General features: G+C 35.7%; 2 protein-coding genes across 7 annotated transcripts; one reads left to right on the top strand and one right to left on the bottom strand.

Annotated features, from left to right (window-relative positions):
* Window positions 1-1,492: 1,492 nt before the first annotated feature.
* Window positions 1,493-3,732, bottom strand: LOC116166478 (potassium/sodium hyperpolarization-activated cyclic nucleotide-gated channel 1-like). The gene is made up of 8 exons (XM_031481431.1): window positions 3,472-3,732; window positions 3,202-3,420; window positions 2,989-3,154; window positions 2,647-2,881; window positions 2,499-2,597; window positions 2,258-2,449; window positions 1,990-2,213; window positions 1,493-1,747 (listed from the first exon to the last, which is right to left on the bottom strand). Exons 1-8 carry the CDS (start codon window positions 3,690-3,692, stop codon window positions 1,508-1,510), a joined length of 1,596 nt encoding a protein of 531 aa, XP_031337291.1. The 5' UTR covers window positions 3,693-3,732; the 3' UTR covers window positions 1,493-1,507.
* A 3,480-nt stretch (window positions 3,733-7,212) lies between these two features.
* Window positions 7,213-13,096, top strand: LOC116166488. 6 transcript variants are annotated; one of them, XM_031481449.1, is made up of 9 exons: window positions 7,213-7,728; window positions 7,777-7,854; window positions 7,902-7,937; window positions 8,006-8,026; window positions 12,353-12,403; window positions 12,477-12,524; window positions 12,577-12,624; window positions 12,768-12,782; window positions 12,835-13,096. In XM_031481449.1, the coding sequence occupies exons 1-9, from the start codon at window positions 7,336-7,338 to the stop codon at window positions 12,925-12,927; spliced, it is 783 nt and encodes a 260-aa protein (XP_031337309.1). In that variant the 5' UTR covers window positions 7,213-7,335; the 3' UTR covers window positions 12,928-13,096. The 6 variants fall into 6 exon arrangements, with proteins under 6 accessions (XP_031337309.1, XP_031337308.1, XP_031337310.1 ...); XM_031481448.1 differs by having other exon boundaries at window positions 7,774-7,854; XM_031481450.1 differs by lacking the exon at window positions 8,006-8,026 and having other exon boundaries at window positions 7,774-7,854.
* The last annotated feature ends 59 nt before the right edge of the window (window positions 13,097-13,155 follow it).

Below are 13,155 nucleotides of genomic sequence, written 5' to 3'. Positions count from 1 at the left end.
CTAATTAGCTCATGCAGCGATTAACAAGTTTCTTATCGCAACGATCGGATTTGAATGAGATAAATCTGTTTTAAACATTACACTTAAATCTATCTGAACAATAAAATGAACAAATTGAAAAGCGATTAGGTACTTAAACAAAATTACATATAATTAAATAAATAATTCTAAACAAAAACAACAATGAATTCAAATAATATGATCGTGGCCCATCATTAAAATATGCCAGAAAATCGCCAGGTGTCGATCGAACTTTACCTTAGCCTAATTTTCAAGGTCTTGTCCAGGAGGCGAACTAGTCCAGAAACAGCTCTATATGACTGTCGGCCTTGATAATGAAATGGGGCGACAAGAAAATGGAGGTCGTTGATCTTAGATAACCTTCCAAATGAAATTAAAAAAGTGGGATTATTTACCTTGAAAATAAAATAAGATAAAAAATGGGTTCGTTGAACTTGGATGATTTTGAAAATAAAATCAGGCGTCATTACAAAAAAGGGGTCATTGACCTTGGATGGCCTTGTAATTTGACACCACGAAAATTGTGTTTATTGATCTTGGATGACTGAAAATGTAATTCAACACTACACAGAATAAACTGATTGGTCTCTTGGATGACGTTAAAATGTTAATTTGACACCACAAAACGGAATCGATGATCTTGAAAATGTAATTTAACGCTTCAATTAAAATGCAATTTGACACACCAAAAAATGAAATGCATTAAACGACATCAAAATCACCTTGCCCTTTGAGCTTTACCTACTTTCCAAGGTCACCGCACCGTGGCACGTTACCTTGACCTGCTTTCCAAGGTCGCCACTAGGTTGCGATCAATACATTCTGCCTTGTATTCCTACTCAATATGATAATCGATGTAATGTAAGAAGGAGAAAGCAGACTTCGACTCAGTCAATCGCGCTTCCACTAGTGACATCTTATGGTGTTTTCTTACGAAAAACGCGATCGCGTACAATTATTTCAAAACCGAAAGCGGCAGAATCTATAGATTTTAAAACGAATGTTTCAAGGTCCCGGATAATCTAAGATCTGTATCCCAGGCGTATGGGGAAGGGTTCGGCTGCCCCGCGTTCAAAGTAACACGTGTTGAAAAAAAAAATAACGGACAATCTTGGAAAAAGAACCTCTTCAGTCTTCTCGTTTCCTCCCTCCCTTCTACATATTTCTAAAAATTTTCGATTCATCCATTTATCTAATCTTAAAAATTCTGATTCATTTTTCGATATTTCGTAGTTAGTAACCAGTAGGTATTTTTCGCGTTCATTTAAATTATCACTAAAAGGTGCCCAGTTTTGGAAGTGTCATAAACTGCTTCGATCTAAATTTGTAGAACTGACCTTATACGACGCCCAAGGCAGAACCAATTTAGACACGCTCAGTGAAAGACCAATAACTATTTCCGTGACCAATTATCGTTCTTTAACTTGTTTATAATGATCAATAAACGGAAATTACATTGTGGACTCATAAACTAACACCGCAGTATCTAAGTTAGATACTGGTTTTGAAGATCTTCGATCAGGGCTGTTTGTTCGCGACGTTCATCGGCAACCCTTTGCAATTTCCGACACAATTCCATATTAGAAGCGAAACAATGTTGAAAGTACTTTCTTTCCAAACGATACACTTCGCATATTTCCAGTGCGTAGACAGTCGCAATTCGTTTCTGATCTTTTTGCAGTAGAGCTATCTCTCCAAAGAAAGCGCCGTCATAGAGATGGCACACCTAGAACACAGCATACACGTGAATAGGTAAAACGTTCGCAAAGGTTAGTAACATCTAGATACATAACAGATAATTGCGACCAACGCAAACAGCAGACCAAAAAAGTAAGTAAATTGCAAATGTCTAACATTACAATTTAACAACGTGGTTTTGACACAAGTCTTGTACATGGATGCTACAAAAACCCAGTTCGTATAGATTTATAGCATCTAAATATTTTTCAAGATAAAGATGAATTGTACCTCCCGACCAGTTGGAGTAATGACACAGACAGTACCACTTGATAGAAAATACATACAATCACCAATGGTGTTGGCTTTCATAATGATGTCATTCGGTAAAAATATGTCGTGCCTTAAGCAGTTAACGATATCAACAACAACCTGATCTGGCACGCCCTTAAAAAGAGAAACCGTGTCAATTAGCCTTCTATAATTGTATACGTTAATTTCACGTCGTAAACGATCTACAAAACGAGCGATGAATACCTACGCAGCTGCGAGGGCTTACCGGACATCGTAGCTTTTATAACCTCTTCTCGAAAGTATTTCTTCCGAAAACGATACTCGTAGCACGTCATTATTCTGTTTTGAATGTCGCAGGGCAGTTGCTTGTATCTCATGTATTCCTGCACCTGACTGACTATCTCTTGGTATTTCGATTCGGCCGATCCACCTGAACACACGTATTGTAGTATTAGAACTAGAAGCGATTAATCTAAGTATAGATATGTACGTAAGAAGAGTTATACTTAGCAATATCGCCATTAAAACATAGCCGATTATGGATGTCGATATGCTTAGTACCAAATCGATATAGGTTTTTGGAAGTTTGCCGCCATGATCAACGTCTGTAAATCGAGAGGGCCTAACGTTTATGATCAGTATTTTGGTACTTACTAAAAAAGAAACAAGACGCTCTAAAAAAGCATTGAATATAGATCGCAACTAGTGAATCTGTGTCGGTCAACTTAGACCCTTCCATGTCCATCCAATAGTCGCTATGATCACCCACGGACAAGATTTTTATCATACGTGGTAATGCATACAACATGCATGTGATCCAATGTAGAACAATCCCTATTACTATTGCGACTAGGACAATCAAACCGCATAGTACATTTTTTTGATAAATCTGGAAAAATCGATTAACACAATCCATTCTGGTACATATTTTTTATGTATCTCATGAGAGATATTAATTTCAAAGAAAACATTGGATACTCAAAATGTGCCACTTACACTAATAGTACGATACATGAAGGTGCAGAAATCGTACAACCTAAAAATTTTGAGCAGATACATGCAATCAACAACTACGTGCTTTGAATGGTGTCCAATGCATATCAATCCAGCTGGTAAAGAAGACAGTACATTTACGTAAAAGTGTGAACTTCGGATATATCTCCTGCAAAGTTCGTTTTAGTGTTAAGGGATAGCAGCTTGCAGCCTCACTTTGCAATCATGATAGGTTCCAGAATCACTGTCTTTGTTGGGACATCAGGATACCCGGTAAAGAAAGTGATTACGATGTCAATTATGCAAATGAGATCAATTATTACTTCTACGAAAGTGAAACCGGGTGCATTCACTACCGGATAGAAGGCTATGTCAAGTGGGATTAGAATCAATCCAAAAAAGAGCACAAAAAGCATCCAGCATTTCCAAACTATCCTAATAAAAAAATAATCTGGTTTGGATAAACGAACTATGCGGAATAGTTACCTAAATATACTAAAGGGGTGAATTACGCATGGAAGGTTAGACGCAAGGTGCCTTTGTCTTTCCAATTCAATGGCTGCATTGGTGCGAAAATACGATTTGCTGTGATAGTTGTGTGGAGACACCCGAGTTAATTTCATCCACAACGTCTCAGTTTCGCCGAAATACGACTGATTAATTTTTGGAGGTCCAGAGAGGGAGCAGTTGTGCTTATAATTACTCATTTAATAACTTTTTGGCACTTTTCGATATTTGACGTACGAATAATTGGGTCACTACTTTTTCTTTATCGTCATGGCAACAGAACAGTTCAGTGGAACCGTTGAGTGAAACAGTGGAACTATAAAATAAAACCTTATTCTGTTACTGTATGTATGTGTGTCCCTTTTGTAAAGGGTGTGAATATTTTCAATTATACATAATGCTTTTTAGCCCGAGCGTGAAGGAATAAAATGTTGAAATTAACGTACAACTCTCGCCAGGAAAGATTGCCGGTCACAGAACACTTGATCCCGATCTACAATTTATGTTTTTCGTAAAGTGCTAGCGACTTCCGGAATAGTATCGTGTCATTGTTGAACGAAAAGACTTTTTGTTCAACATTAGCACGATCATATCCCAGAAGTCGCTCGCATCTTAATAAAAACAAAGATTGTAAATCGACACAAGGTGTGCTCGACATTCAACTGTAGACTCGAAACCAGGGGCGGGTTACCTATCTTGCAGGAGCGGGATTACGCTAATTAAAGCTCTTCAGTTTAAAATCTATGTGCGATAAATGAGTTATGATTTGTAATTTCCACCTATCTTATTTTATTCAAATTTGCCCACAAGGCCATGTAATTTTCCATCTTGCTTTTAACAAAAGATGAGTCACATCCTGTGTATTTCACCTTTTCTTAGAATCTTGGTAGGTACCTGCTTACTTGGCCCATAATTCCCAAAACTTGTTTTTAACCTATATGTTACCTCTTGAAGTCTACCTGCTAATTTTTGTGATGTTATAATTTTATGTTAGCGCATTCACATCATTACAAACAATTAATTTTACAACACAATTTGATATTAATTTGACGGCTGGTTTTTTTATTGGTAAGTTCTTTTTTTCCCAGCCTATTTCTATTTTTATTCGCGAACTACCATTTTCAAAGTTTATTTTTGCAATGTAATTTATTTCGACTTAAGGCCAATTCACATTATCGGTCAGATCACGGTCCGGTCAATTATTGTAGCGTGTATTTCTATGTACATGTTCTAACCGTGACCTGACCGTCAAATGTGAATATTCCTATTGAAATAGCATGTTACAATATTTTGAGCGGAGCGTGAGCAGAGCGTCACTTGAGCTATAGTATGAATTGGCCTTGAAATTTCCGAGCTTTTACAATCAATAATAATTGCAATAATTATTAAACAAACTTTTCACAATTTGAGTGTTTTATTTTAGCGTTCCTTCTTCACTGTGGTTCAGGTCAAAGCGTTGTTTACAACTAACGTAAGGGGGCCCTGCCTTAGATATCTTATCACGTGCCACTTTTCAAATTTAAGCGAGAACTTGTTTAGTTTTGGAGGGAATAGTCATTCGGGTGGCCATTTTTAAACGTTGCCGGGTTGACTTTATTTCCGTGTTCTTGTAGTGTGAAGTTAGTGTAGAACCTGGGGGTTAAGTACATTACAATATGTCTATATATAATAGACTACGTTTATCTCGGCGCTTCCATCCGATTGAATACATCCACTTGGATTGTACGAGATAAACCGGTTTACTCGAGTTCTCGATCGGATGCGCGGAGACAACTCGATCCTCTACTTTTGTCGGCTTGAATTGACTGAAGTGGATGCAAGTGCTACATAATATGTTGACGACATAATAAACACGATTGAATCGAATTAGTAAATCAGTTCTGCCTATGCCTATAGTGCCTACATTCGTATTATTTACTTTGAATTGTGAGGTTATTATCGCCTGTCTTTGTATAATCATGAACTTAAAAAAGAAAGCGGCTGCTGCTACCTATTTTTAGTTTTTCAACTGCATTTATTGACATGCAGTATGATTTATTTTAGGTACTTAACAGAAATACCGTTTGCTGTCCTAAGCATTTGAATGTTACTAACTTGAAGTTAGTTGAAAATAGATGCTATCTTGGTTTAACGTTACGTTCATCTCTTTTCAGTGGCAACGGCTTCAAAAGAGGATTGTCTAATTCTTTAATTGTTCCGCGACAAAAACGCTTCAGCTTGAAACGAGGTTTGACTTTACTCAATCGTCCCATCCGATGGAAACCACGATAACCTGCACGTTAAGTTTAACGTTAGTGATTCAGCACTGAATACGGTTCATTACAGATTCCCGTATAATAACTGAGGTAAAATATTGCCAATTACTCAACGTACGTTATTTCGCTTGCCCGATGCTAGAAAGAGATTGAACGCTAATTTCAAAGGCCTCGTGGATCCTTCGCGAAAAATACATTACCATTTCCCTATGGTGTGTTCTACCTGGGACACGCTGTATACGTTTTACAACAGACTATTGAAGACTTATTAGTATATAATGAAAGATTGAAAACCATCACAATGCTTGCCATATAAGTATAACCTACCTTCTGTTAGCTATAAATTCAATGCTTGAATTGTATACTTTTCGAACGTTTAGATTTTTCAAAGCGTCACTCTGTATAATATGTAATCTGCCACCTGCCCATTGAGTTAGAAAACTAATGGAGGGAATCAAATGCTTGGCCAGACGTAGACCACGGGAACCAAAAGTGGCCTCTAACTGTGATTAAAGTACCACACCACTTCCGTTATCATTAGCGTCTCACTTCAGTGGCGTAGAGATATAATTTTCTTTCCACTAATAGGAATAATAACAAAAAAAACTTATAGAAGGAGTAAAATACATGCTCGTGGTAAAGTAAACAAAATAGGCAAGGATGGGAAAGTATGCAGATTTAATATAATCATTGATTACAAATCTAAATATACATCGATGTGTTCCATTAGTATAATTAAGGCCAGTTTACTATAACCACTACAACTTGACAACTCCCATGAAATTCACTGTGTTGATCAATAGCTACAATTGATTGGTTGGTCTCAGGTTCATTACAAGTTTTGATAGTACCTACCTACTGCATATTTGACGAGATATTTGATGAACATTTTCCGGTGCAACCTTTGGTCGAAATCACAGTCAATGAAGCGTTGTGAGCACAAAAGTAAATTTCGAGAGCTGTTCTTGAGATATATTTACAAATGTTAGGTAACCATTTTGCTCGAAGTTACGGTTCGTTTGGAAAACTAAGAAACATAAACTATAGGTACCTACAACATGATAAATGACATGTCTTACCGATGTAAGGAAATGCCCTGTTTCTTCCCTTTATGAAAAATTTTGCATGATACGCAGCTAATCATTCTCAATTCACAAAATTGCGTGTGATAAAAACACTATGAGGCAGTTAGTTATTTATATAAACCAGAGCACAAACCGATCCGAAATTATTAGGTACTTTAAAATGGTAAATTTAATAAAATTTGAATTTGGTGGAAAACTGACAGTGACAGGACCCGCGTTTTCATATGTCAAATAATGTCGGCCAAAATGTACCTTCACGGGAACCTATCCACGCGAGTGGCCTCTATCTGTGGCAACTTCCGTCTACAAAAATTCTTACCCCCTCTACCATTATATTCCCTCCATTAGTTTTCTAACTCAATGCACCTGCCACAGTCAATGCGCCTGCGCAGTTTGTTTTTGTTTATATACTCTTATCGCCATTTTGTGTGCTAAATTTCCTTTCAATTTACAAACTATTTCTTTCGTGAAAGTATTCAAACGATAAAACAACAATAAAAATCATGACTGACGTTATTGAGTTAAACGTAAGTGCGGAAGACAAAGAAACACTTCGTTGTGCAAATTGCGGTGGTTATTTGTTATGGTCACCAATACGCATTTTACCAAACGGCAACAACATCTGTGGACATTGCCATCTGAACAACGACGTGATCTGCTATCGGAACACCACTTTGGAAGCTCTCCTAAAACACGCCGTATTCCCCTGCAAATTTCGAGCCAACGGCTGCCAGGCACGTATACGCTTCTCGTCGGCCTGCGACCACGAAAAGTGTTGCTCATTTAACCATTCCAAAACCAACGAGAACCAAGAGGGAATTATTTTCGTCGACGACGAAATTTCGACAACAGCTGCAGAGCCGCCGAGCACATCCCAGTCGAGCCCGTCTACATCGGTATGTTTTTCGTTCTTAAGTATTTTTTCTAGTTGATTCTTTTAGCAGTCTGTGAAAGACAAAGTCATTCCGCCACTTATGAAATCGTCGAACAGTGTCTATGAGCCTCCTAATATTGGGGATATGGTATGTGTCATCATTTGTCGATTTTCCTTTTAATAAGTTTCTTTTAGAACACCAAACATGAGCCTGCTTCACAGGCGGGAGGTGTAAGTATTAACTGTTACTTTTTATGTTTTGTCGATTTAGTATTCACCTTTGCTTAAACGATTTTCAGACATCAACGGGTAATAACGCGGTAAGTTTGATGGTAGAAATTAGTCATTTTATGGCACGCTTTAATATTGTTGGTGATGTAGCAGTTTGTAGTGGGCTTATGGCAAGTCTACTGTAAAGCATAGAATTTCCGCTTTGTAGGGTGTGTTTACAATTAATGGATCAAAGGCCTTTTTTTTTGCAAAAGTACCCATGTTTCTGCTGAAATTTTTCATGTAGTATCACAATGCAACTCTTAACCTCAATGTTTGCATGCAAATTAAGTAAATTTCTTTTCTGACTAAATCTTTTTGTTATTGAAGATTGGGGCAACTTTAAGAAAGCACTTTTTGGTGTAGAATAAACTGCTATTTTACTATAGTGTTCGTAAGTTTCCTCTAACAAAAAGAAATCTTTTTCTATGGGCGACCAGAGCAATATCTCTTGGGGCATTTTATTTTTTATAGCAACTGATTTTTTTGTTATTTTTTTCTGAATTACTGAGTTTCTTGGTGTTTTTTTTTTGTAGTAAATATTGACTGTTGCATAGAAGTCCCGTTTTTCATTTAGATAGATCCAATCAAGTCACCAAGGTCAGATTTACTGTACAGAAACGTACCTCTGTCTATATTCCAAAGGAAAAAAGTACATGTACTGCCAACATCCCAATTTTTATAATTTCCAAAAAATACTAGGAACTTCTACTGCCCGCCACATTCTACGAACGCATTTCATTGACTGATAACGATTCCATAGACTACAAACTATTCCCCTGACTGTCTTGATTTATTAATATGAGGATCACCACATTCAAAGTGAAGCTTTACAATCCTGTACCCTTGGTATAAACCATATTATAGTTATTTGTTTCATTAGTACAAAAAATGTCAGTTTTCGGGACGAGGAAGATAGTTGCTGGACAACGCGTTAGCGGAGTCCAGCAACCTTCCGAGTCCCGAAAACGCATTTTTTGTACGAATAAAACATACAATTTTTTCTCCAGCCCCCTTTACTTTAAATTATATTAGAATTTAGATTCAGTTCACAGTTTCACTACTAGTTTGAGAACTTCTGCTTTCTTGTCCTCAGGTGTCATGCCACTCTAGTTTTTAGGTTAACTTATATCCTATTCGTTCTTACTTCTCACCTCTCGCGACTTTGTAGGGAGCAAGTCTAAGGTAGCATGTTCTGCCATTTTTATAACCTCTGGCGGAGTGATATCCATGTCGCTATCAGTTTCAGTCATTTCTATTGTATACAAAATTAATATTGTTATATTTTGTATTGAAATAAAAAACTTACCATACAGTTTTTTAATTAAAATTAATTGCAATTAACTTTTTCAAATTTTGAATTCAAAATGACAGATAATAGTGCAATGGGTCTAAAGTAGATGGCGTTACGCGCAACGGCGGGTTGTATACGTATTAAAATTACATTCACCGAATATGTAAATTACATTACACATCGTTTAAATAAAAATAGCCAGCGTAAATCATTTTCAATACATGTACATACGTATAGGTATAGACATTATTTGCATTGAATATGCAAAAATGTTTGATTTGTATGTATAGAAATATCTTACAACCTGCAATGTAAAACGATGTCAATGTGACATATCTCCGTGATAGTAATTTTTTAATTGGAGGACCAAAAGTATCCACTTTTTGTACAGTTGCCATGGCACTGTCACAAAATAGCGTCTTATTCAGGTGGTTGGAGAAAAAATTATTTTTTCTCCAACCACCTGAATAAGACGCTATTTTGTGACAGTGTTCGGTACGTAAAATTGACGTTTTGCGGATTAATCGTTTTCACCATGGCAACTGTACAAAAAGTAGATACTTTTGGTCCTAGTATCAAAAAGAAATTGACCTTGAAAGTTGGCCAATTAAAAAATTACAATCACGGAGATATGTCACATTGACATCGTTTTACATTGCAGGTTATAAGATATTTCTATACATACAAATCAAATCTTTTTGCATATAAATGCAAATAATGATGTCACCTATACGTATGTACATGTATTGAAAATGATTTACGCTCGCTATTTAAACCATGTGTAACGTAATTTACATATTCGATGAACGTAATTCTAATACGTATACAACCCGCCGTCGCGCGTAACGCCATCTACTTCAGACCCCTTGCACTATTATCCTTGCACTATTATCTGTCATTTTGAATTCAAAATTTGAAAAAGTTTATTGCAATTAATTTTAATTAAAAAAACTGTGGTAAGTTTTTTATTTCAATACAAAATATAACAATATTAATTGTGTATACAATAAAATGACTGAAACTGATAGCGAAATGGATTGCACTCCGCCAGAGATTATAGAAACGGCAGAACACGCTACCTCAAGATTTGCTCCCTACAAAGTCGCGAGAGGTGAGAAGTAAGAAGTCAGAACGAATAGGTTATAAGTTAACCTAAAAACTAGAGTGGCATGACACGTGAGGACAAGAAAGCAGAAGTTCTTATACTATAGTAGTGAAACTGTGACTGAATCTAAATTCGAATATAATTTGAAGTAAAGGGGGTTGGAGAAAAAATTTTATGTTTTATTCGTACAAAAAAATGCGTTTTCGGGACTCGGAAGGTTGCTGGACTCCGCTAACGCGTCGTCCAGCAACTATCTTCCTCGTCCCGAAAACTGACATTTTTTGTACTAATGAAACAAATAACTATTTTCAAATTATAACACACCATGATATTTAAACAATACAAAAAATTTCCAAACAATTTTTTTTTAAATCTTTTGTTAATTTATATTTTTGAAAAGAGATTTTAATGTAGTATCTTTTTAGATTAAAATATACAGTTATGCCATTAAAAAAAAATGAGGTTAGGTCCTATAACTGTTCACCTAACTGTATACTTATTTTGAAAATGACAGATTATTCAACAAACATTATAGAGACTTTAGATGAATTGCTCCATTGGTCTTGAGTATAATATATTATGTAAAGCCCATGAGTTACTCAAAAAAATGTTTCATACACATTTTTTAGTAACGCATGTAGCCTTACGTACTTTATTATAAAGAAACTTTTGTACTAAACAGTTTTCTCCAACTCCAACCCCCCCCCCCCCTCCTTGGCTGACTGAATAGGTTTATTTTTCGCGCACAATCAACATGTTGAAAGTTTTAACTTTAATTTTTGTATGAAAAATACCCAACATCTTCTTTGCTAATCCCTAAGTGTTTTTTTTACATTTTTAGTTTTCTAATCAATAAATTCTGACGAAGCGCCATCTTAGGGGGGGGGGGCTACAGTGGGGACACTAGATGTGAACTGTAGATAAAAACCTTCAAAATGACTTAGCTCCATTAAAAAAAAAATTAAAATGGCGCACAGTCGCTAGTCGCTAGTTTTATTTTATGTCGAGAAGTAATATTTTATATCTCAATGTTCCCTACCCCCAATTTAAAATCGATATGAGTTATCGTTTCCAATTTAGAGTAAGAGAGAGGGACCCGTTGCATTTAAATTTTGGGATGGGTCAAAATCTGTTACGCTAAAGTCACTAGATATAGAAAGTACCGCAACCATCCGCCATTTTTGGGCAAATTTGCTGCCAACATAAAAAAATTGAGAAATAAAATCTGAATAGCTGTCATTTTTTATAAAAATATATACAGATATCTCCAAACAGGTGGAACAATCCCTCACATTAAAATTACTAGAATCTCGTAACTTCCGTCATTTTTGGGCAAAAATCATGCATTCTCTCTCTAACACATGAACCCAATGGATTGTGGTACTTTCTATATTTAGTGACTTTATGTTACGCAATTCTAAAGCGCCGTCTGGTGTCTGGTGCCATACTTGAAATATCTCTTCATTATTAAACAAACCGAAGTTTTTGATAATCCATGATACAAAAAAGATGATAACATTGTTTTGACATTTTGTTTATTGAACATTAATATAAAAGTAAAGTTAGTCCAGGTTATTTCCAGGCTAAAAATTGAAAAAAAAATTTGATACACTATAAAAAAAGCTTTAAGCAAATGTCAACATTTATTTTTAAACTCAGAAAGGTAAGATTATTTAATTTTTGAAAAATATACTGGACGTTCCATTAAAATGTACCAAATTTTCATTTTTATTCACTTTGCGGTATTCATTTGTTTCTTGACTTGACATTTTCTAATGGTTTATGATAAACTTTACAACATGTGACACACCCAATTCCTTTTGTTAGTGGGGTATATTTTGGTCCTGTCTAGTACTGTTTAGAAAAGCATTTAAAAATGTATAAAAATCGCTCAGGCTGTAACGCTTTCATTTATTTTATTTATCTTTCCCCTGAAGACCACATGTTCAATCGTACTAATTCTTTCTTTGTTTTTAGAGCGAATGTTCAGAAACGCCATCAACCAGATGGAACAATCAATCTAGAGGGGTGAGTATATACCTAAAATTTGCCAGATTTTTTGGTTACCAGGTGCCTTCAGTAAACTACGTTTCCATTACAGAACCGACCGCGATCTTTCGCTTCCGATAACAGATCGCCGGGTTACTGGGTATGTTCATACGTTTTATTGAAGACAGTCATGTATCACTTTTATGTTTCAGTATCGTAGGAGAAATTACGCACCTCAACAGCCGTACCATGTTGACTGGGTAAGTCTGTTTTGGATATGTAGTGTAATTATCATATAGACCTTTTTGTACAGTCAATAACAAGAAATTGATTTGACATACAAATTTGATATTATTTTACTTAGTTGCTATTTCAAGATTTTAATGTATTTCTTTTGTTTCAGAGATCCAACAATCTGGTATGTATACTCATGCGTTTAAGTATTATTTAAGCCTTACCATTTTTTGTAGTGCGATAGACAATTCCACCCAGACCATGTCATGTTTAAACGACGGAACAATGTCATCATTATTAAGGGTGGCACGTTCTATGTCAACTGGTAAACGTTCTGTTTGTTTTATTACTTCCTTGTCGTATGTTACTTGCTAGAATAATGTTTTAGTTTTCCATATTTCATCTTTGGTTAGTTTCACTGGGAGTCGTTTTCTTTATAAAGGTATTCATAAGAGTTGAATTTAGTTTTGTACTTTTCAAATATATGTATTTAGTATATTATTTGACTTTTACTGCCGTAGTAGATACACCACTGGTTTTAATCTTCATTTTTTGGA

Source organism: Photinus pyralis, unplaced genomic scaffold (assembly GCF_008802855.1).
Source record: "Photinus pyralis isolate 1611_PpyrPB1 unplaced genomic scaffold, Ppyr1.3 Ppyr1.4_LG3b, whole genome shotgun sequence".
In the NCBI taxonomy this organism is placed as follows: domain Eukaryota; kingdom Metazoa; phylum Arthropoda; class Insecta; order Coleoptera; family Lampyridae; genus Photinus; species Photinus pyralis.
Note: the sequence above shows the minus strand (reverse complement) of the source record. Positions and strands in the feature narration are given on the sequence as shown.

Bases quoted from the DNA above. Each gene is read 5' to 3' on its own strand.
- LOC116166478 (XM_031481431.1), bottom strand. From the start codon at position 3,692: ATGAGTAATTATAAGCACAACTGCTCCCTCTCTGGACCTCCAAAAATT. The intron at 3,421-3,471 runs GTAACTATTCCG...TTTTTTTATTAG, and splicing joins CACCCCTTTAGTATATTTAG to GATAGTTTGGAAATGCTGGA. The intron at 1,748-1,989 runs GTACAATTCATC...GCTGTGTTCTAG, and splicing joins TTACTCCAACTGGTCGGGAG to GTGTGCCATCTCTATGACGG.
- LOC116166488 (XM_031481448.1), top strand. From the start codon at position 7,336: ATGACTGACGTTATTGAGTTAAACGTAAGTGCGGAAGACAAAGAAACA. The intron at 12,404-12,476 runs GTGAGTATATAC...TTTCCATTACAG, and splicing joins GGAACAATCAATCTAGAGGG to AACCGACCGCGATCTTTCGC. The intron at 12,525-12,576 runs GTATGTTCATAC...TTTATGTTTCAG, and splicing joins ACAGATCGCCGGGTTACTGG to TATCGTAGGAGAAATTACGC.